At 37.2% G+C, this 24,418-nt stretch overlaps 2 protein-coding genes across 5 annotated transcripts; one reads left to right on the forward strand and one right to left on the reverse strand.

The window, feature by feature from the left end:
* The first annotated feature begins 512 nt into the window (after positions 1–512).
* On the forward strand, positions 513–18,197 carry LOC306871871 (NACHT, LRR and PYD domains-containing protein 12). 2 transcript variants are annotated; one of them, XM_079420083.1, is made up of 12 exons: positions 513–778; positions 2,245–2,422; positions 6,242–6,388; positions 9,413–11,413; positions 11,563–11,736; positions 13,472–13,645; positions 14,111–14,278; positions 14,469–14,639; positions 14,850–15,023; positions 15,157–15,330; positions 16,761–16,807; positions 16,881–18,197. In XM_079420083.1, exons 2-12 carry the CDS (start codon positions 2,373–2,375, stop codon positions 17,486–17,488), a joined length of 3,888 nt encoding a protein of 1,295 aa, XP_079276209.1. In that variant the 5' UTR covers positions 513–778; positions 2,245–2,372; the 3' UTR covers positions 17,489–18,197. The 2 variants fall into 2 exon arrangements, with proteins under 2 accessions (XP_079276209.1, XP_079276210.1); XM_079420084.1 differs by lacking the exon at positions 16,761–16,807 and having other exon boundaries at positions 16,881–18,196.
* On the reverse strand, positions 16,450–23,932 carry LOC306871872 (uncharacterized protein). 3 transcript variants are annotated; one of them, XM_079420085.1, is made up of 9 exons: positions 23,419–23,932; positions 21,059–21,158; positions 20,874–20,901; positions 20,149–20,478; positions 19,290–19,603; positions 18,474–18,534; positions 18,192–18,227; positions 18,012–18,079; positions 16,450–17,432 (listed from the first exon to the last, which is right to left on the reverse strand). In XM_079420085.1, exons 3-8 carry the CDS (start codon positions 20,890–20,892, stop codon positions 18,048–18,050), a joined length of 792 nt encoding a protein of 263 aa, XP_079276211.1. In that variant the 5' UTR covers positions 20,893–20,901; positions 21,059–21,158; positions 23,419–23,932; the 3' UTR covers positions 16,450–17,432; positions 18,012–18,047. The 3 variants fall into 3 exon arrangements, with proteins under 3 accessions (XP_079276211.1, XP_079276212.1, XP_079276213.1); XM_079420087.1 differs by having other exon boundaries at positions 17,303–17,432; positions 18,012–18,070; positions 23,419–23,568; XM_079420086.1 differs by having other exon boundaries at positions 20,874–21,158; positions 23,419–23,560.
* Positions 23,933–24,418: the final 486 nt, after the last annotated feature.

Here is a 24,418-nt window from a genome sequence, read left to right on the forward strand (position 1 = left end):
GGAAAGCTTATTTATGCAATGCATAGCTTTCAGATGATGTTTCACAAAATTGACCCTTATGACTGGGTTTGTGGTCCAGGGTCACACATATGCTATTTGATAGGCTATGATTTAGGATAATTGTGCTGTTCTTTACCCTCTCCCCTATTCACAGCAACGTTATGGTTTCATTACTTGATTGCTTGTTTGGCCCTGTTATATGATGACTGACCAGCACCGTTGTCCCTTTTGAGTGATTAACTTAAGTCTTTAAACTGCTGCTGTCAGGTAAAATATGTGCAGATCAAAATGTTGTCGTAAAATTATTCGCAGTGTGTTAAACCTTATTTTAAAATGTTAAATGAAATTGCTGTTTTTGTAGTTGGCAGTGCAATGGTACTTGACATGACATGTTGTAGCCTTTAGAGGACGCTATACAGCAATTTTAACGTGCTGTCAAACCGAAAGTAAAGTTAACTGTAAAGATTAAAACACACGATGCTACTGTAGGCGACATAATAAAATGCGCAGCCAGGACTTTTATTTTGAACAGCAGTAACTTCAGTGACGAAATCTAGTGGAGTTTAACCAGAGTTCAACGGTGTTGTATTTTTGCTAAACATATACTTCGTGTTTTCACGTGGTTGTAATATTAGTTACTTATTATGGAGGCAGACGAAACCATTTCGTCAAACTCAAGTGTTTATTTGGGGAGTGAGGAGGGGAGCGCTTATGATAAGAAACAAGAGAGTAATATTCATCATCCATGTGCAATGATGTGCTATAATGAACTTTTTCAGTTTCAATTTGGTTGAATTTTATGCAGAAAATACTGCTGTCGTTTAATTAACTCATAATACTCTAATTAAATTAATATTGTTTTGTTAAATTGATCAAAAAGGTATCTTTCATTATATGCAGGGTATCATAGGGGTCAAAATGACCCTTGTTTAAATGATTTATAGACAAAACTAGTCTACAATGATTTATTGACAAAAATCTGATTTTTAGATAATCCCACTTACTATTTTTTGCCAGGACAGTCATGAAAACAATTATCATTAAAAAGTTTGTTTTATTGTTTTTGTTTGCTTGCTGCCCATGCCTGATGAACCTGCACACTCTTTTCCCTTACCAAAAAGTAGTATACTTCAAGTTTATTTTATTAAGTATACTTAAGTATATTTCAGGTATATTTTAAGTATACTTTATGTAGTAAGTATACAAATATCAGTGTACTAGTAGTATACTAGTAAGTGTACTATTTCAATACTCATTGGGACTAAATTGACCCACTTTCTAGTATATAAATGTATACTTTAAGTATACATTAAGGATAAAAGTACACAACTAGTTTACATCAATCTTTTTAGCTTGTACTGCAACTATACTAAAAGTGAATTTATAGGTATACTTATAATTTACTAATTAAATACTTGTAGCATTTTTAGTACATTTTGAAGTATTGTCTCAGTAAACTACTAGTTTAATAGTTTTATACTGCATGTATGCTCGTAAGTGAACTTTACATCATACTTTAAGTATACTACTATGTCCCTATTTAGGTATTAATTTGTTTATATTTTGTTATATGAATATCTGAACATATAAAACATCAAAAGAACAGGGTATCTGCTTGTTAACAAAAACATTTTATTCTAGTTTCATGCATTCTTTTCTAAACACTTGAATGAGGGTGTTTCATAAATAAAAAATGAAATATTTTTTGAACATTTTGAACAAAAATCTGAAAAAAACCTATGAATTAGATTCAGAATGATAATCAAAACGTAGATGGAGTTGATCAACACCCCAAAGCTTGACAGTCATTATTACCTCTTCATTGGTCGAAATTTTATTCCATAACGTTACACAGTTTTGATGCTGTTTTAACACGTGGAAGCATCTGTTGTTTTGGTTTCGTCTTCACTTGGTTTTTTTTGGAAATTCTGTACAGAAAATGAGTACTAGCGCTCCCTACCATATAACAATGAAAACACGGATTCTCGGAGCACAAGTATAGCTCAAATATATTTAGACGTTTTCTAAGTATAAGTCACGTATACATAAATGTCATTTTAAGTATATTTCTGAGAAGTACATAAAAAGTAGACTAATAGTTTAAAAGAAATATACTAATAGCACACTTGAATATATGTGGATTGTACAAATTACATTAGGGGTCTAAGGTCAAATGCTACTTGTTAGCTTTAAAACTATAAAATGGCTGCTGTGCTGTCCTGCGCGGTGTGTTTGAATGTGCAGTGTGTATTTAAATTAATTTCAATACTTACAGTCTTTCAGAGAAAGTGCAGGACTGTGCTGTTCACCACCAGTTCCAGAGACCAGCATCTCCACAAACAAGTTATGCGTCTTTGAAGAGTGACAGATCCATGGCTGAACCTCCTAAATTCAGTGATAAGACAGGGCACTTGCAGCCCAGGTGAGTTCATGCATACCTGATGAATATACAAATATTTTTTGTGACACTCTTATTCTTGATCCTTCAAAGTTTCCATTATTGTTTTGAATTCATGTAAATGATTCAAAATACATTACGGGTCTTTAATGTGAAATGTTAATAACTTTAAATCAATAACATGTCTGCTTAGTTGAAACTGTCCTGCAGTGTGACATGCTAAACTGTCTAAAACAACTTTAAACTGCATTTGGTTATATATATATGAATCTGAAATCTCAGTAATAAAATAAGTATTTGATACACTGCCGATTTTTCAAGTTTTCCCACTTACAAAGAATGGAGAGATCTGTAATTTTCATCGTAGGTACACCTCAACTGTGAGACAGAATATAAAAAAAATCCAGAATATCACATTGTATGATTTTTGAATAATTAATTTCCATTTTATTGCATGAAATAAGTATTTGATCACCTACCAACCAGCAAGAATTCTGGCTCTCACAGACCTGTTAGTTTGTCTTTAAGAAGCCCTCCTATCCTCCACTCATTACCTGTATTAATTGCACCTATTTGAACTTGTTACCTGTATAAAAGACACCTGTTCACACACTCAGTCAATCAGACTCCAACCTCTCCACTATGGGCAAGACCAAAGAGCTGTCTAAGGACACTAGGGACAAAATTGTAGACCTGCAGAAGCCTGGCATGGGCTACAGGACAATAGGGCCAGTTCTCCTCTGGCCAAACGAACCAGCAGTTCAATTTCAACTGCAGCAAAGTCAGATTGTAAGGGCTCAACTGGTTCCCGTGGTCTTTTCCGATGGCTGTCTAAGTGGCGCGTCCTCACCGGGGATCTGTCTCTGGCGCTCATCTCGGTGTCCTGGTCTCCGCTGACGTTCAGGGCTGTAGAGGTCATCTCTGGGTGCTGATCCACCATCTGATCTGGATACGGACTGGATCTGGTGACTGCAGTGACCATCTGGGCTGGATACGGACCGGATCGGGTGGCTACGGTGACTGGGGATATGGGACTGGGGATATGGGGCTCATCCAGGTGTCCGGCCTCCGCCGATGATCAGGGCCACATACATCATCTCCCGGCGCCGATCCACCATCTCATCCGGACACGGACTGAGAAACAGAATAGAAACAGACAAATATTAGCGTAGATGCCATTCTTCTTATGATGTAACGAGTACATCATGTTTTATGGGTAGTGTTCTCGGTTCCGGTTGACCTAATTAATGCAGCCTAACAATCCTTTAACGGATTTGAATAATAAAAGTGTATTAGTGTGTTATGTGTAAGCCAGGTTAAAGAAATGTGTCTTTAATCTAGATTTAAACTGAGAGAGTGTGTCTGCCTCCCGAACAGTATTTGGTAGATTGTTCCAGAGTTTGGGTGCTAAATAGGAAAAGGATCTGCTGCCTGCAGTCGATTTTGATATTCTAGGTATTATCAAATGGCCAGAGTTTTGAGAACGCAGCAGACATGGAGGACTATACTCAGTAATAAGAGCTCGCTCAAGTACTGAGGAGCTAAGCCATTCAGGGCTTTATAAGTAATTAACAAGATTTTAAAATCTATACGATGTTTGATGGGGAGCCAATGCAGTGTTGACAGAACCGGGCTAATATGGTCGTACTTCCTGGTTCTAGTAAGGACTCTAGCTGCTGCATTTTGGACCAACTGTAATTTGTTGATCAAGCGTGCAGAACAACCACCCAATAAAGCATTACAATAGTCTAACCTTGAGATCATAAACGCATGAATTAGTATTTCTGCATTTGACGTTGAGAGCATAGGTCGTAATTTTGATATGTTTTTGAGATGGAATAACGCAGTTTTACAGATGCTAGAAACATGGCTTTCAAATGAAAGATTGCTATCAAACAGCACACCTAGGTTCCTAACTGATGAAGAAGAATTGACAGAGCAGCCGTCAAGTGTTAGATAGTGTTCTAGGTTATTACATGTGGGGTTTTTAGGTCTGATAATTAACACCTCTGTTTTTTTCAGAATTTAGCAGTAAGAAGTTACTCGTCATCCAGTTTTTTATATTGACTATGCATTCCGTTAGTTTCTCAATTTGGTGTGTTTCACTGGGCCGTGAAGAAATATAGAGCTGAGTATCATCAGCATAACAGTGACAACTGACACTATGTCTCCTGATAATATCTCCCAAGGGTAACATGTAAAGCGTGAAAAGTAACGGCCCTAGTACTGAGCCTTGAGGTACTCCGTACTGCACTTGTGATCGATATGATACCTCTTCATTCACTGCTACGAACTGATGGCATTCAGATAAGTATGATTTGAACCATGCTAATGCACTTCCACTAATGCCAACAAAGTGTTCTAGTCTATTTAAAAGAATGTTGTGGTCGGTAGTGTCGAACGCAGCGCTATGATCCAGTAGAACTAATAAAGAGATACAACCACGATCAGATGATAGAAGCAGGTCATTTGTAACTCTAATGAGAGCAGTCTCAGTACTACGATACGATCTAAATCCTGACTGGAATTCCTCACAAATACTATTTTTCTCTAAGAAGGAATATAATTGTGAGGATACTACCTTTTCTAGTATCTTTGACAGAAAAGGGATATTTGAGATCGGTCTGTAATTAACTAAATCTTTGGTGTCAAGTTGTGGTTTTTTAATGAGAGGCTTAATAACAGCCAGTTTGAAGGTTTTGGGGACATATCCTAATGACAGTGATGAATTAATAATAGCCAAAAGAGGATATATGACTTCTGGAAGCAGCTCTTTTAGTTCTTTAGATGGAATAGGGTCTAACATACATGTTGTTGGTTTAGATGATTTAACAAATTTATACAATTCTTCCTCTCCTATAGTAGAGAATGAGTGAAATTGTTCCTCAGGGGATCTATAATGCAGGGGATCTATAATTATAATAATAATCTGATGCGATATTGTAGCTGACGGCTGCATGGTTACAATTTTATCTCTGATAGAATCGATCTTAAAGGAGCAACTGTATCTAAAGTGCTAGAAAAGAGAGGGTCCATAGTTTCTGTTACATCATCAAGTTTTTCTGCGCTGTTGGATATGCTGAGGAATTTAGATAAATCAGGAAGATTACTTACAAAGCAGTCTTTTGTGGTAGAGGTGATGGTTCTACCATACTTGTAACAAGGTGTAGAATTTACAGTTTTAGCTATATGGAGTTTACACAAGACTAGATAATGATCTGAGATATCATCGCAAGGTCCCCCTGCTCAAGCCAGCACATGTCCAGGCCCGTCTGAAGTTTGCCAAAGACCATCTGGATGATGCAGAGGAGGCATGGGAGAAGCAAGGGCAACTAAGGAGTGACTCCGTAAGAAGCATTTCAAGGTCCTGGAATGGCCTAGCCAGTCTCCAGACCTGAACCCAATAGAAAATCTATGGAGGGAGCTGAAACTCTGTGTTGCCCAGCGACAGCCCCAAAACCTGAAAGATCTGGAGAAGACCTGTATGGAGGAGTGGGCCAAAATCCCTGCTGCAGTGTGTGCAAACCTGGTCAAGAACTACAGGAAACACCTGACCTCTGTAATTGTAAACAAAGGTTCCTGTACCAAATATTAAGTTATATTTTTCTATTGTATCAAATACTTATTTTATGCAATAAAATGGAAATTAATTATTCAAAAATCATACAATGTGATTTTCTGGATTTTTTTTTAAATATTCTGTCTCTCACAGTTGAGGTATACCTACGATGAAAATTACAGATCTCTCCGTTCTTTGTAAGTGGGAAAACTTGAAAAATCGGCAGTGTATCAAATACTTATTTGCCCCACTGTATGTATTTGAATTCATTTTGGTATTTTCAGTCTTTCAGACAAAATGGAGTACAGTGCTGTTTTCCACCAGTCCCAGAGACCAGCATCAACACTACCAAGCTATGCATCTTTGAAGAGTGACAGATCCATGGCTGAACCTCCTAAATTCAGTGATAAAGCAGGGCACTTTAAACACAGGTGTGCTTGCACATTGATTCATGTTCATGAAATTCTCTTATGAAATTAAATCATGCAACAAATTTTAAACAATAGCAAATAGACCTAAGTTAGGTTAGATGCCATATTGAATTTAATGTGGATGAAAACTGCAAGGCACATAATTACAGTCTTCACATTGGCACACAATGTATAAAGGTCCTAGATAATATATATTTTTTGCCAAATCAAAACTCTCAAACCTGTTTATTTATCTTTTGTCTGAAATATTATTATTTTTTCTGAAAGAAATTTGGTCAACTGAACAGTCTGTTAAACAACAGTACAATCAATTCCTGTTAAAAATCCTGTGCAATTAATTTTTTAATCACTTTACATTTAATAGCTGAGTTATACTGAAGTCAAATATGTCTGTGTGTTCAGTATAGCCCATATCTCTTAAAGTCCCCCTGCAGCCATTAATTCCCCCTGCAACTCATCTTTGATAATCAAACTTTTTAACATGAAAACGATTTTGTCATGTAAACGATTTTGTCTGAAAATGGCTTGAATATAACACTATACCCTTATCTCACGGAGTATACAGTCATGGCCAAAAATATCGGCAACAAATGTTTTATGCAAATGTTTTGGTACTCAAATTTTTTTTTGCATTGGAACAACATAAAAAAAAACCTACAAGAAAAGTCAAATCTGATATAATTCCACACAGTACCCACAAAATGCACTGGAAACAATTATTGGCACCCTTAACTTAATATTTGGTAGCACCCCCTTTGGAAAAAATAACTGAAATGAATTGCTTCCTGTAACCATGAATGAGTTTCTTACACCTCTCTACTGGAATTTTGGACCACTTTTCTCTTGCAAACTGCTCCAGGTCATTCAGATTTGAAGGATGCCTTCTCCCAACTGCTGTTTTGAAACCTCTCCACAGGTGTTCTATGGGATTCAGATCTGGACTCATTGCTGGCAATTTCAGAACTCTCCAGCGTTTTGTTTGTATCCATTTTTGAGTGCTTTTTGAAGTGTGTTTCGGGTAATTGTCCTGCTGGAAGACCCGTGACCTCTGGTGGAGACACAGCTTTCTGACACTGGCCACTACATTGCGCCCCAAAATTCTTTGGTAATCATCAGATTTTATGATACCGTTCACACAGTCAAGGCATCCAGTGACAGAAGCAGCAAAGCAACCCCAAAACATCTTTGAACCTCCACCATGGTTGACTGTAGGGACTGTGCTCTTTACTTTGAAGGCCTCATTTCTTTTTCTGTAAACAGTGTCATGATGTCCTTTACCAAAAAGTTCTACTTTTGTCTCATCTGTCCACAGTACGTTCTCCCAGAAGGATTGTGGTTTTGTCACATAAGTTTTGGCACCAGTCTTGCTTTTTTATGCCTTTGTGTCAGCAGTGGTGTCCTCCTGGGTCTCCTACCATAGCGTCCCTGTTCATTTATATGGCAACGGATAGTGCGAGCTGACACTGTTGTACCCTGTGTCTGCAGGTCAGCTTGAATTTGTTTGGAAGTTAATCAGGGTTCTTTATCCACCATTCGAACAATCCGTTGTTGTATTTTTTCATTAATTTTGCTCTTCCGTCCACGTCCAGGGAGGTTAGCTTGTGCCATGGGCTGTAAACCTCTTGATGATATTGCGCACAGTGGACACAGGAACATTAAGATCTCTGGAGATGGACTTGTAGCTTCGAGATTGTCCATGCTTTTCCACGATTTTTTCTCTCAAATCCACAGACAACTCTTTGCACTTCTTTCTTTTCTCCATGCTCAGTGTGACACACAACACAAAGGTTGTTGAGTCAACTTTTCTCCATTTTAACTGGTTGCAAGTTTGATTACTATATTGCCCACACCTGTTAATTGCCACAGGTGTGTCTAAATACAAATTACAGGAGCATGCTTGAAAAGCAATTATTTCTTACAATTTTGTCAAGGTGCCAATAATTTTGTCCAGTCCATTTTTGAGTTCTGTGTGAAATTTGATCAAGTTTGACTTTAATTTTCTGAGAGAAGTGTTGCATTTTCTGACAGAATTGCAAGGGTGCCGATATTTTTGGCCATGACTGTACGTGATCCATGAATATGCTAATTATAGCCTGTAAAACATGTAAAGATGTCACTCCTCCTGGTTCATTGCAATCTGTTCTGTTATAATCGATGAATCTATCTACATTGCGCAATGAACATTTTATTTACATCGTGTCAACACTTTGTTATAATGAGAGGATTCACAAGTGTGCAGAACCCAGCACTGAAACAAAGGCTTTATTAGAAATCACATAATCTCTTGAGTAAGTACTTTTTAAAGTAATCATTTTGCAACTGCAAAAAGAGTATGTTCCATATGGTATGAATGTGAGTAGTATAAATGTAATCTGGACATATTACATTCGGCATGTTGTCATTGGTGACTACCAATGTTAGTTGCATCGTGTCACTGCCATTCATAAATCCTCTGCTGTGGTCTCATGGGATAGTAAAGTGCCCATCACATGCACACTTCAGAATCATGCCGGAAGTAGTTGGTCATCTGTGTACTTTTTGCCTACTCTTTTATGAGTATTGTGAATTCGGATATACTTCTTTTGTCACATACTGTTTTTTTTGTCTACAATATAGTAGGGAAGTATGCGATTTCGGATACAGCCAAAAAGTCTGGCGTTTTAAGCGGTGAGTGGATTCTGACTAACTTAAACACCTCAGATTGGCCATTGCGTTCAAGAAATCAACATATGTGTGTAATTGCTACATTACTCACCGCTGGACTAGTTACATGTTTGTGATGGTAGGAAACGGGGGCAGGTTTTTTTGAGACTTTACTTTGAGTCTTTGGTACACCCCATTTTTTGTTTTTTTTATAAGAAAGTGCTCAACAATGGTGTTGACTGATGAATTTGCACATGGGTCGTCTATAAGCATATCAAAAACCAGATTAACGTGTAAACAACATTAAAAACTTGATTTTCACCACAGAGGGTCTTTAATATTTTAATTAATTACAAATCTTGTTTGTCTTTGTTTCTGCAGTGGGAGAAAGAAACAGGTGGTTCAACATCAGTCTGAGTGCCTGTCTGGAGATTCTGACTGCTTTCAATGCAGAAAAATATCTGAAATTTGTCCCGTTATACACCCACACACGAGAGGGTCCAGGCCTGCTGAAGATCAGCTGAGCTCTTGCCAACCAGTAGATGCCATCCTACAGAGTATCAAAGAAAGTCACAAAACCAGCATGAAGAAGTATGAGAGTTTATGTGAAGGAATCAATATACAAGAGAACAAAAACCACCTTAACAAGATTTACACACAGCTTTATATAATAGAGGGAGAGAGGGAAGGGGTAAATGAAGAACATGAGGTTGCACAAATAGAGAAAACCAAGACTGAACGCTTACAAGGTACTCCAATCAACTGCAATGACATTTTCCAGCCTATATCCGATCCAAGTTATGAGAGAAAAGACAACCAAGAAAAAATAAAGACTGTTCTTACCAAAGGAATTGCTGGAATTGGAAAAACAGTCTCTGTGCATAAATTCATTCTGGATTGGGCTGAGGGCAAAGCTAATCAGGATGTTGATTTTCTCTTTGTTCTTCCATTTCGGGAACTCAACTTGGTTAAAGATGACCAGTACAGCCTTCACAGCCTTCTGCTTGACTTCCATCCAGAACTTATGGAGTTAGATACAAGGGTATATGATTTGCGTAAAGTCTTGTTCATCTTTGACGGTCTGGATGAAAGTAGAATTACATTGACATTTTCACACTGTGACAAAATTTCTGATGTGTCTACAACGTCATCGGTGAGCATGTTGATGTCAAATCTCATAAAAGGAGATTTGTTGTCCTCTGCTCTCATCTGGATCACATCCAGGCCGGCAGCAGCCGGTCAGATTCCCTCACATTACATCAGCCGTGTAACAGAAGTACAGGGATTCACTGACCCTCAGAAGGAAGAATATTTTAGGAAGAGGATCAGCGATCAGGATCAAGCCACCAGAATAATCTCTCACATAAGAAAAGCCAGAAGCCTCCACATAATGTGTCATATACCAGTTTTCTGCTGGATCACAGACACTGTGCTTCAGAACATCCTAAAACATGATAGCAGTGCAGAAATGCCCAAAACACTAACTGAAATGTACATACATTTTCTGATCATTCAGGCAGTTATGAAGAGACAGAAGTATGGTGAGAGTGATGAGCCATATGGGAAAGATTCAAAGTTTCTTCTGCATTCAGAAAGAGATGTGATTTTGAAACTTGCTGAACTGGCTTTCAAAGCTCTGATGAATGGCGATGTCCTGTTCTATGATGAGGACCTGAAAAAATGTGGAATAGATGTCGACAAGGCCTCTGAGTATTCTGGGATTTGCACCGAGATCTTCAAGGAGGAGTCAGTGATCTATTCAAGGAAGGTCTACTGCTTTGTTCATCTGAGCTTTCAAGAGTTTTTTGCTGCGCTTTTTGTGTTTTTCAACTATTTAAACAAGAACAGTGATATTCTGAGAATGTTCCAGATAAAGAAAGGAAGAAAAAAGATCAAAGCGCAGTTTAATGAGGTTTCGCTAGATGCGTTTCTGAAGGTTGTGGTTGATGAAGCACTGAAGAGTGACAACGGACATCTTGATCTTTTCCTTCGATTTCTTCATGGCATCTCACTGGAGTCTAATCAGAGACTTCTCCAAGGTCTGCTCGCACACGTGGAGGACAACCCTGAAAGCATGAAGAAAGTGATAAAAAATCTCAGACAAAGTCAAAAGCAGAATGTCAGGGCAGAAAGGTGGATTAATCTCTCACACTGCTTGATTGAAATGAAGGATACTTCTATTCTTCAAGACATTCAGGCTTACCTGAAAGCTGAAGGAAAGTTTAAAAAATATCTGTCTCCTGCCCACTGTTCAGCTTTAGCTAATATGCTTCTGATGGCAGAGGATGTGCTAGAAGAGCTAAACCTCAAGAAATACAACACAACATCCACGGAGGCTCAAAGGAGACTGGTACCAGCTGTGAGGAACAGTCGAAAAGCAATGTAAGAACCAATCAACCAACCAATAAACTAACAGTGATCTGAAGAACTTAAAACAAAAAGGCTTATGATCATGAATATTTGATTTCCAAATAACTGTAAAGCCACATTGTTACATGTAATACTTTTTGCATTATCTTCTTTCATTTCAGATTGGAAGGCTGTAATCTCACTGAACAATCATGTGAAATTGTGGCATCGGTTCTACAGCAAGCAAACTCCCCTGTTAGAGAGCTGGACATGAGTAACAATGACCTGCAGGACTCAGGTGTCAAACTCATTTCTATTGGACTTAAGAGTTCACACTGTAAACTGGAGATACTGAGGTAAATAGCAGGTTGTTATCACTCAGACATTCAATGCTGTCATTGTTTGTAAAGATTGTTAATGCAAAATGTGCTTTATGATTTTAATAATTTTTGCCCAAACCCTACTGGACCCGACAGGTTCGGTCGGGTTTCGGGCTTAATTTATATAATTTTACACAGGCTCGGGTCGGGCTTGTGCTCCGGCATGCGTGGTAAATGAGCGGTCATGTGATGATTTTTGATTAGGCAAGGCAAGTTTATTTATATAGCACATTTCATACACAGTGGTAATTCAAAGTGCTTTACATAAAAGAAAGTGAAATAGACATTAAAAATCAATAAAAACATGGAAATAAAAATAATAAAAACAAGGAATTTTAAAATGATATAGAAATTGATTTAAAATAAATTTAAAGAAAATGATTATACTTAAAATTAATTGCAGTCAGTTCGGACATATAGCACAGTGCTCATTCAACAAATGCACAGTTAAACAGATGAGTTTTGAGTCTTGATTTAAATGTGGCTAATGTTTTAGCACATCTGATCTCTTCTGGAAGCTGGTTCCAACTGCGGGCCGCATAATAGCTAAAAGCAGACTCCCCTTGTTTTGTGTGAACCCTTGGTATTTCTAACTGACTCAATCCTAATGATCTGAGTGGTCTGTTCGGTTTATATTCAGTGAGCATATCAGCAATATATTTAGGTCCTGGGGCATTGAGTGACTTATAAACAAGTAAAAGTACTTTAAAATCAATCCTAAATGTAACTGGAAGCCAGTGTAAGGACCTGAGGACTGGTGTGATATGCTCAGATTTTCTGGTTCTAGTCAGAATCCTGGCAGCAGCGTTCTGGATGAGCTGCAGTTGTCTAATGGTCTTCTTGGGAAGGCCGGTGAGGAGACCATTACAGTAATCCACCCTGCTGGTGATAAAGGCATGAACAAGTTTCTCCAAGTCTTGACTGGAAACAAAACATCTAATTCTTGCAATGTTTTTGAGATGATAGTATGCTGATTTAGTTACTGCTTTGACATGCTCGAGAAAGATGTGAAAATGGATGCTGAGGAGGTTAAACGGAGGCTTGCCTCTGGCGATTACGTTTTGGTTGCACCAGCAACTACAGCAAAGTCTGAGGTGTGGAAAAGTTTTGACCATGTGCATAATGAGAATAATGAGCCAGTGAGTTATGTGAAATGCAAAAGATGCGGCATTCTGTTAAAGTATGACAGCAAAACGACAGGGAATTCGTCGCTGATAAGGCATGTTGATCGAAGCTGTTCAACACCTGCCAGTGCCCAGGATCAACCTACAATCAAATTGTTTGTTACAGCATCAAAACCCATCCCTGCAAAAGAGCTGTGTGTGTACGCACATTTGAATAATGTCGGGCTGTAAACGGGTTCAGGCTTTTAAAAAGCTGTCAATCAAAATGTACTTGTCGGGCTCGGGCCCTATCGGGCCTAACTTTTAAGGCCCGATTACAGCTCTACTCCTAGAGATCATGTTGGGATTGAAACAGTGCCTATTGATTATCCAATATAAATATTTAAGGTTATATGCATGAGTAATGACATATCTAATGCTTTTCCCCACCAAATAATTTTGTTTTCACCTTGTGCATTGAAAAAATGTACGCGATGACGTTTCAGTAAAATGAAGCTGTGAGACGTAAAATATATTATGAATGATTAAAAATGCTTCATTATAATAGTCATCACAGTGATATATTTGTAATATCTTTTCCTGTGTAGATTAAAAGGCTGTAAACTCACCATGCAGTCCTGTGAAACTTTGGCTTCAGCTCTGCTATCAGCAAATTCATGCCTGAGAGAGCTGGACCTCAGTAACAATGACCTGCAGGATTCAGGAGTGAAGCAGCTCTCTGCTTGCCTGAAAAGCCCACACTGTAAACTGGAGATATTGAGGTGAACTACATATATTTTTATACATTAGATATTGGGAAAGAATAGCATTGTCTATAAACATAGTAAAGAAAATAGTGTACAACATGGTGACAGGATTAATTCATCCAAAAAGTAAGTGTATAATAATACCCAAACAGTAGTTAGTAGTAATGAATAGAAGATACAAATGATTATTGTTACTGTATTAGTTTTTGAAGCAATGTAAAAATGGTGTAAACACATTGGTATAATATATTGAATATAAATAATATGAAATAATATAAGCATACAAAATATCATAGCATTGTTTGCTTGTTTATAGTATAAGAAAAAATGGTTTTCCAACTTGGAAACATTAATTAACATTGGGCTGAAAAAGGACTATATAAAAATGAACTACAAAAGCAAATACTATTTTAAGATTTATTAAAAAACAGAACGTTTTAGAAAGACAAAAGCAACTTCACAAATCCTTTTATTTTGTAGCCTGGCTGGCTGTAAACTCATCGACCAGTCAAGTGAAACACTGGCCTCAGGTCTACTTTCAGTGAACTCCTGCCTGAGAGAGTTGGACCTGAGTAATAATGACCTGAAGGATTCACGGCTGGAATGGCTCTCTGCTGGACTGAATGGCTGCAAACTGGAAAAACTAAGGTTTGTGAAGCATTGTCTGAAGCATTGCAGCGCAACTGGATATGTGCCTTCCAGTCCTGACAGTATTAGACACACAGTAAAGCAAGATTTTGATAAATCAAGATATTTACATATTTTTATTATGTTGTTGTTAATATCATCAGGACATCACATATTATTACATAATTTGAAACATAACTGTATATTTTAGATTGGCCAGCTGTAACCTGACTGGTCAGTCCTGTGAAATTATGGCCTCAACTCTACAATCAGTTAGCCTTCTGAAGGAGCTGGACCTGAGTGACAATGACCTGCAGGATACTGGAGTGGAGATTTTCTCAACTGGACTGAAGAGTCCTCACGGTATACTAGAGATACTGAGGTTTGTGTTTCAGTTTCATTGATATGTTGTTACTAAAATATGTTTTGTAATGTATATGCACAGAAGTGGGTTTGTTCTGTACTTTCATGTTCAAAATAGTTGCTCCAAACATATGGAGTAGCAATCTATATTATGTTTAGGAAAATTACTGCAATACTGGTGTGCACACGTTCAGTGGGTGTCTAATTATTGTTTTATTGTTCTGAACAGAATGTCCACTTGTAATCTCACTCATCAGTCCTGTGCGACTTTGGCCTCAGTTCTACAACTGGCAAAATGCCCTTTGAGAGAGCTGAACTTGAGCAAAAATGACCTGCAGGACTCAGGAGTGAAGATGCTCTCAGATGGACTGAAGAGTTCACACTGTAAACTGGAGATACTGAGGTGTTGTAAAAGCTTACATTTCCCTATAAATATTTACACTGAATAGTTCACACTGTATTATTGTATGCACACTTTCAGTTTTTATATCTTAGATCATTTCCATGTAAACGTGTTTAAATGTGTGTCTCTGCAGACTGTCTGGCTGTTTTATCACAGAGGAAGGATGTTCTGTTTTGGCCGCTGCTCTTACTTCAAACCCCTTACACCTCAGAGAGTTGGACCTCAGCTGCAATCATCCAGGAGATTTAGGTGGTCAGCTGCTAACAGCTAGATTGAATGATCCAACTTGCAAATTGGAGATCCTGAAGTATGTTGCACAGGAAGACTTTTCTTTCAGATACTGACACGCTTTAAATCAGTGCCATTTCTGACAGCCTTTAAAGGGATAGTCCACCGAAAAAGTTTTAATTTGCCATTTTAAAATTTAGTCTGATTATTTTTCCTAAACTGGTTCTTTCAGACAGTGTATTTCAATAATTTTTTGTAACATATACGCAATTATACTTTAGAAGCACCCAATAATGATGTGAAACGTGGATGATTTACATGTCTAAAGCATATAAAATGAATGAAGTAGTCTTAATCAACTCGCCTTTTTACATAAACGGTGAGAAACCAAACAAATACTTAGAAACAAATTTAAATACTTTCTCTCACAGTTATATCATCGGGTAATTATACTGTATATAAAACGCGGGCATCAGGGAGCCGTTATTAATATGCGAGGCATTGAAACTGCTTTTGAACGATCCATCGATCGCGTTATAGTTTCACTTTCAAGAGACGCGATCACACAAACTATGTTTACATTATGGAGCAACAGTACTTACCACACATTTCACAAGATCAGATGCTTGTCAGTGGTGCTCAGGATCTGTAAGTCATTCGCCATCATCCTCATCTCTCCTTACTGAGAGTGAAATCTTATGTACTGTAACAGGCTACCGCTAGCAAGGAGCTAACCATGTCCCTTTAGTGGCTCGCGTTATTTGCTTTCTGTGCCTTTCTGAATACAGACACCAACCCATCCCTGCACTTCACACCCCCTGCACGGCCTGGAACATAACATTTATTTTGTTATTTTCGCTGTTGTCCACGCTTGTTTATTTACAATACCTGCAGAGCTTCTGATGGTTCGGCCGGCTTAGAACAAGGGCGGGTTTATGCAAATGTTGGGGGCGTAGTGATCCCGACTGTTGCGTCACAGTCGGTGTTATGTTCTGATTCGCCTGTTTTTCAGTGGTCTTTTTTAATCACGAGATTTACATATGAAGGAGGAAACTATGGTGTTTGAGGCTCACTGTATGTCATTGTATGGCATGTTATTATTTAAATATGCCAGGGTAAAGACAGTTTTTCATTCTATGGCACCTTTAAATTAACAGCACATTTTTATTTGTAGGTGAACTATCCCTTTAAGATTTTTGTATTGAATCAAGTTTATTTTTCTTACTGCACAAATATCAACCCTTAGAAGAACACTATGATCTCAAAGTTAACAGACAAGTAATAAAAGTAACATTTCTATTTTGATTTGATAGGCTCTTTAAAGGGACGCCTATAGAAATGGCATGCAGTACATACAAAATATACTCTACATATATACACCCTTTGCTGACCTAAAAATATTCATATGTACATCTATAGTAAACAGGGATTTCAGACAAAACACTTCAACTTTAACAACAATTTGTTTTAAATTTCCAGAAACTGACATAGTGTTTTTTTCTTCTGTAGTCTGGAACATGAGGGCAAGTTTAGGATTACAGCTGGGTTACGAAGATGTAGGTTTTCGCACACACACATGTTTTGTTGCATTGTCTGTGATCTTTCTCTAATCTCTGTTCTTGTGCTCAGGTGCCTGTGAGCTGACGCTAGACCCCAACACAGCACACACACATCTGTCTCTGTCTGAGGGGAACAAAACTGTGACATATGTAGAAGAGGAGCAGTCGTATCCAGACCTTTCTGAGAGATTTGAGTGCTATCCTCAGGTTCTGTGCAGAGAGAGTCTGTCTGGACGCTGTTCCTGGGAGGTTGAGTGGAGCGGGAAGAGCGAGGTCTATGTTTCAGCCTCATATAAAGGAATCAGGAGGAAAGGAGAGAGTGATGACTGTGTGTTTGGATCCAATGAGAAGTCCTGGAGGCTCGTCTGCTCTGATAACAGTTTCTCAGCCTGGCACAATAATAAGAGGACTAAAATGCGTCCACCATCATGCTCATCTCGTTCTAAAAGGGTATGGGTGTATTTGGACTGTCCTGCCGGCACTCTGTCCTTCTACAGTATCTCTGACAAAAACAGACTGACACACTTACACACATTCCACTCCACATTCCCAGAGCCTCTCTACGCAGGGTTTGGCCTTTGCTCTGGCTCCTCAGTGTCTCTGTGCAAGATTGAGACTTCTCCTGATGGAAAGAATGCAAACAGCAGTGGGAATGACATAAATATAGTTTTAATATAACAAACACGTAGAGCAGAACTCTATCACAGACACGTTATACACACACACACACACAAAACAAATTGTGGAAACATAATTTCAATAACTATAACTGCTATAACTATAACTCATAACATTTTTTAGATTTTTTTATTTGAACTAGTTATTTTTTCTGTTTTTCTTTGTACTACTTTACAGAAAGAAATTAATAGTACTTTTAAAAGACATCTGTCTTTAAATTGAAGATGTTTAAAGTTGTGTTAACTTAAATAGGCACAATTTTCAGGGATAAGCAACACATAAAAAGTTGATCAAACATGAAAACATAATAGGTTTTCTCAAGATCTTGATTTAGCAGTTTTTTTTTTCTTTCGGTCTGAAGGTACCAAAAGCCACAATATATGTACTGTTGCATCATGAATGAGGGAGTTTGTTTTATCAGGAAATAACTCAAGCTTTTAGATTTATTAGGTGTTTGCATTAATACACAACTAAATAAAGCATTCGCTTTTGTGTATTTTAGTCATTTATTACTACGACTTACTGATTGGAAGAATAAACTTAGTGTTGTTCCACATCTTCACTTTTGCTTTTGTGTTGGTTCTACAGATACTTGGAATGAAACAGTAGGAATATTACAAATCAAAACAGTTCAGTACACAGTAATATCTAGATAATGAAATAAACTCAGCTCGACTGTATTTAAGATGAATAAATGACTCACTCTCTGGAGGATTGAGCTCTTTGCTGTTTCTTCTTTCTGGTGTGTTTAGTTTGCAGTTTCACCAGGGGACATTAAATAGAGCAGCAGAAATATATTAAATTAGGAAAAATCTATTAATAAAATCTGATAAAAAAACAAAACAAAAAAATATATACAGAGCCTGAACCCATCACATCTAAAAATTATTTGACATTGTTTACTGCATTGCTAGATGTTTAGTGCTAAATTTGAGAGATTTCTAAGTATACATTCTGCTCACAATCTACTCAAATGCACCATTACCTGCCAAAAGAGAAGATTCTGTCATTTTCTTTCTCTCTTCTTTACTCCATATTTTGTGTATCTGTAGAAGTGAAGAAAACAGTGTAAATATGTGTATATGATGGTGTGCATGAAATGCAAACAATACATATTTTCTGTTAAAATGACCAATAATCAAACCAGTTTTTTTTTCCAGCAATATCACAGTTATATCCTCTGCAATGTAACACACATAACTTACCCACAAGTTTGTGGAATTGTGTAACAACAACAAAGATAACCTTTTTTTTCTTTCCTTTTTCATTTTTTCTTTCTTTTTTTTTTGACAAACAGCTTGTGGGAGAGTATTTTGTGAATTAGTTGTTGTTTTTTTTGTAGAAATTTTTAACTAGTGAACTTGTTGAACTCTCTACTACTTTACAGAAAGAAATTAATAAAGACATTTGTCTTTATATTTAAGATGTTTACAGTTGTGTAAACTCAAACAGAGGCACCGCATAAGCAACACACAAAATTTGATCCAATACTGAAAACATCATAATAGGTTTTCTCAAGATCTTGATTTAGCAGTTATTTTCTCCTTTTCTAATTTGTGACAATCAAACAGTCCAATTAATTTATATAATTAAAATGTGTGTGGTGCCATCAAATTTTATAAGGTATTTATGAAGGAGTTTTGTTTGATGTAGCATGTAAATTAGATCAACGAGCAGAACAATATTTTGCTTTGTTTTGTGAGAGTTGTCTATGAAATGTTTTTCCTTGGACAGACAGAATCTCTGATAACAGTCTATACACAGTACAGAGTAACTAATCAGGTTGAATTTGTACAATTACCATATCAGTTGTCAAGATGATTTCTGGTTTGAAGAAATATGCTGCTGCTGCTCCTGATGCTGCTACTGCTGCTACTGTTCCTGCTGCTAATGCTCCTGCTGCTCCTGCTCCTCCTCCTGCTGCTCCTGCTGCTGCTCCTGCTCCTGCTGCTGCTCCTGCTGCCACTGCTCCTGCTGCCACTGCTCCTGCTGCTACTGCTCCTGCTGCTACTTCTCCTTCTACTACTGCTCCTGCTGCTGCTACTGCTCCTGCTACTGCTGCTCCAACTAGTGCTCCTTTTAGTGTGTCTCTGTTCCAAAAGCCACCCTGTAACACTTTACAACAAGGTTCCATTTATTAATAGTAAACTAAATTAGTTAACATGACAATTAAAAATGTCTAAAACATTTAATAATTTTAGTTAATGTCAATATCATTGTTTACTAATAGATAATTAAAATTAAATGTTGTATCTGTTGATATTATTTAATGGACCAAGAGTTAATATGAACAGTTGTATTTTTTTATTAACTAATATTAACAAAAATTGAAAAATATAGTAACAAATGTATAACACATTAACTAAAGGTAACTAATGGAATCTTACTGTTACCAATTATCTGTTGACATATAGCAATAAACATGACCAAATCCAACAGGTTGCATACATTTTCTTGTAGAGAAAAATTATTGAAAGAAATGATATCACAGTCTGTTATTTTACATATTTACACAGAATATTGTTTTTATTCACTGTATGATCTAACAGATGACAGGATGTAACCAAACAACACCTCATGAGTATTTAGTCTAAAATTGAGATGTTAAAAATGAGTATGTTGAGATATTACAGTACAAAATGAAATGATAAAATACTCACATCCTACTGTTATAGTTATCTCCTCTGTTCTGTCTGTACTGGTGACCTGACACAGGTAATCTCCCACATCTGACCATCTGAAGTCTCGCAGTTGTAAGGACACATTTCCTCTGTCCAGCTCCCCAGGGAACAGACTCACTCTGCCCCTGTAGCCCCTCCCCTCAAACATCTGTCTGTTCTTATAGAGACACACACACTTTGTCTCTTTAAACCACCTGATCTCCATGTCCACAGCACTGATTTCAGGTGACAGGTGGCACGGCACAATGATGTCAGAGCCCCATTTAGCTCTAGTTTTGCCAGCTTTTTGAAGAACAAGTTGAAAATCATCTGTCAGGGAAAGGAGGGACAAGTATATGTTGCTATGTTTAAAATGCTTCATGTTTGGATATGTTTGATGAGATACTGACACTGTACAGTATACACTTTATATTACTATTTAAAAAAATAGTAGGCCTATGTGAAACAGCATTCAACCATAGACATTTAAACCTAGTATACTTTTGAGTTCCTCATGTAACATATTTAATTTATTAAGTGGCATCTAGCTGTTATACTGGAAATAAAAATGTTTGCTAGACTTACAGGAAGTGGTTTTTTTTTTAGTGTAGCTCTTGCAAACAAAAGACATTTGTCAAATTCTCTCCTGAAGTACCACTGCTGTACATTATTTGTAAATTTTAAAAAATATATATAGCCTACCACAGAATTATTTTAGAACTTACTTTTGTTTGCTTTTGGCATTTTCCTCTCCTAAAAGGGCAGAAAAACATGAATTGAGAATCTGACTCACATCACTGCCAACACACTGACCTTACTTCCACAGCAAGATTCTGTTGTCAGTCACACAGAGAAACACAGTCTATATAGATGAGTTTAGCAGTAGAACAGTGGATGTTGTGCTTCTTACCTGTGTTGTTCTTCACTGATGTCTAATCAGATTCTCTAGGTTAAAGGTTAAACCGCCTTTCAGTTGTTAAGTGAAATATGTGGAACACATCAAAATAAGTCTAGCAAAATGAAAGAAAATAAAAACAGTGCTAAAAAATGAACACATTCGGTAGTACAGAATGAATTCAGATCTGAGGAAAATGTTCCATAACGATATCTGATGGTCTTGCAGTAACAAGCAAATTTCTCTTATCTTTCATTCATGATTAATGCCACCACAAGCGCAAAAATGACTAATTTGATAAAAATGCAAACCAATTATTGCAGTTCACAAACCAACCACTCAATACTATGTACTGTATGTAAAGCTTATTTCAAAACATCCTTGAATATATAAAGCCTTTGTTTTTCTGATATTATGAATGAATTCTAATCACAACATCCAGTAAAGCATATATGAACTGATTACATGAACATAAACAGCAGGGGGCTGTTTCATAAAACTAGTTTACCAAATAAGCAAGGCTTATTTCAGTAATTCTGACTTATTTTCACTTGATTTGGTTTCAGAAAGCAAAATTACCATAGCTCAGACACTGTGGCAAACTAACCTGGGCTGCGTTTCTCAAAAGCATCGTAAGCTTAAGTACATCGTAGACCCATTGAAACCGAATGGAGCCATGATCAACTTAGGCTTACGATGCTTTTGGGAAACGCAGCCCTGGTCAGGAGCAAGCTAACTGTCAGGCTAAGCTGAGTTCCTCTAAAGGCCAATTCACACCGCACAGACAAACTCCAACAAACAAGTTGGCTCAAGTTAGCCATTGGATTTAGAATCTTATGAAAAATAACTCTCATGTTCACGCTGCACCAACAGACACCGACCAACTCTATATCTATAAGCATGTTCAGTTGGGTGAAAACAAACTCCAACCAATGCCAACAGGGGTAACACACTGATCCAACAAACTCCAACAGACTAGTTTGTTGGTGTTTGTCTGTGCGGTGTGAATTGGCCTTAACACGCATCAATATTACCACTGTCTCTCTCACATACAATCAGTTGACTTTATTATCAGTCCAAAAATAAAAGTATGAAGAAAATACACCTTAAATAATCAAATAAATAAAAAAATAGGCTACAACCAACTGTATTTAATGTATTGTGCCCAAAATGTAGGCTAATGACATTTTAACATTATTGCTACTTGTGCATTCAGTTGATCACAAGTTTCTAGCCATGCATCCTTTCTCTCTGATTTTATGACAGCTGTACTTTTTATGATTAGAACATAAAACATTACAATCTAAAATGGCTTTTTAAAGCATTAAAGCATACAAAACACTAAAGGAAACAGGTTGTCAGGCTTGTGTTTGTGGTGTCTTGTTTGTTCCCCATATGCCCATATTTGGTCCTTCCTGTTTCCTGTCCTCGTTTAGTGTGATTGTTAATTTGGTTCCAGGTGTGTCCTCGTTATGTTCAGTATTTATAGTGTGCTCTGCCCTGTGTTTTCTGTCCGGTATTGAATTGTCTACACCCCGCTCTACTTGTATGTTCCTGGCCATCTTGTCCATTAAAGTCTGATTGTGAATCTCCTTAAAAATTATTAAATTTAATTATACATAGGCCTATATTTCTCTATGCAATGTAAACATCTGAGCATCCATCTGTATTTGCATGTTGAAAGACTAAAGTGAATACAGAAAAACGGAGACCAAGAGAGTTACAAGTTTATTTATATTGATAATTTTTAATGTAGTTTATTAAGTTATTTTACTCGTATGACCTGATTCATGTTAATATGTCGGTATTAAACAATAAATGTTTCCCAAATATTATACAAAACAATATAATTTTCAAAAAATAACACGTGATTATCTCCACCCTAACTTCCTCTGATACTGAGTACAGGCCTGTCCTGAAAACTGTGCTAACAGGTTCAGTTTGGTGCAGTTGTGTTAGAACACAAACATTCACGATTTAATCTAGTTCAAAGCTTAATCCTTAGTGTTGTGTAAATGTCTGAGTTTGAAAGGTTGATAATTTGTTACACACTACTCTATCAGCCTATCATAATCAATTCAACGATGTGAGATACTTTAATCCCAGTTGAAAGTTAACTACTGACATATGCCTCGTGCAGCTTTTGATGTAGGCCTACTGTTAAAGCCATTGTTGTTTTTTTAAAGAACCCCATGTCCTAACTCTATTAACCAACCGAACAAAGTTATTCTTACAGGAAACGAAGAAAAAGCGCCTGATTTTATAATAATCTCACGTTTGGAAATTAGTTTGAATAGCAGCGCTTGCTATTCCACGTCCATGCCAAGTAGTCGTGTCCTCGGTTATTAGTACAAACTATTAGCCTTTATTCTTACCTTAACTTGTCGACAGACAAATATAAGCCTTTTCAGGTTAAATATATGTGGCCATTTTCATCCTGATACGCACAAATGTTGTATACGGTTGTCCAGTCTATGCAGACAGTATAAGGCAAAGGCACAGTTTGGTTTCACTTTCACTTGCTTGCATATGATGAAGCGAGCCAATACAACACAATGTTTTAAAGCGTATATTTCATTTTTCCTTCTTTCTTTGCTTAGCCTACTAAAAATGCATGCATGTAGATCCAAATTAGTTTTAAACTATTTTACAGAACACAACTTTCGGAGATTGTCCAAATATTACTTCCCTATTCATAAAGCTGTCAAACGAGTTGCCTAAACTTTCTATTGCAGGTTAGAGACTCCAGTGAGTCGATGTATAGAAAAATACTGTAGGAACTAGATTTTCTTTCAAATATACTTGAGAATACGCTATTAAGAGTTCTGGAGTCGTTTTTGTGAGATAATTTTACTTCTGCATCTGAAACGCGCCAAAACCGGAAGTGACGCATCAAAAGGGAGAGCGGTCCATTTAAACCACAGGAAAACAATGGATTGCAGACAGTTCGGACGCTGAGGAAAATTTAAATGTATATTTACACTCGTATGACGGACCACAGATAAAATGATTAGCCTGCTATGCAGCCAAGAGAGCAGGACAGGCCAGGATTAGACAGAACAACGGTCAGAGAAGACAAATTGAGTTGATGTGAGGAGAACAGGGCAAGTGTTTGCTGAGAGATCAGTGTTAGCTTACACATATACACCAAGTGTGTCTCACATGTTGTGGAAAGTGAAGCTGCGGGCTCTTTGATCGCCCCTTGGTGGCTGGCTGCAATACATGTGATAAACCCCGCACTCTCCATGTAAACGAATGGGACTTGAGTAATAACAAAACAATGAATTACACTTCCAATATGATTTTCCGAAAGATGATTTTGGTCATTTAAGGTAGTTGTTATCACGCTGATATGTGTTCAATTGTTCGTTTTTG

The sequence above is a fragment of the Barbus barbus genome (genome assembly GCF_936440315.1).
Source record: "Barbus barbus genome assembly, chromosome: 6".
Lineage (NCBI taxonomy): Eukaryota > Metazoa > Chordata > Actinopteri > Cypriniformes > Cyprinidae > Barbus > Barbus barbus.

What these genes read in the sequence shown, in the direction of transcription:
- LOC306871871 (XM_079420083.1), top strand. Translation starts at nt 2,373, where the DNA reads ATGGCTGAACCTCCTAAATTCAGTGATAAGACAGGGCACTTGCAGCCC. An exon ending in TGTAAACTGGAGATACTGAG is followed by an intron (nt 11,737 to 13,471) that starts GTAAATAGCAGG and finishes TTTCCTGTGTAG; the next exon opens with ATTAAAAGGCTGTAAACTCA. An exon ending in TGTAAACTGGAGATATTGAG is followed by an intron (nt 13,646 to 14,110) that starts GTGAACTACATA and finishes TTTATTTTGTAG; the next exon opens with CCTGGCTGGCTGTAAACTCA.
- LOC306871872 (XM_079420085.1), bottom strand. An exon ending in GATAACTATAACAGTAGGAT is followed by an intron (nt 19,604 to 20,148) that starts GTGAGTATTTTA and finishes CTTGTTGTAAAG; the next exon opens with TGTTACAGGGTGGCTTTTGG. An exon ending in AGAATCTTCTCTTTTGGCAG is followed by an intron (nt 18,228 to 18,473) that starts GTAATGGTGCAT and finishes TAAACACACCAG; the next exon opens with AAAGAAGAAACAGCAAAGAG.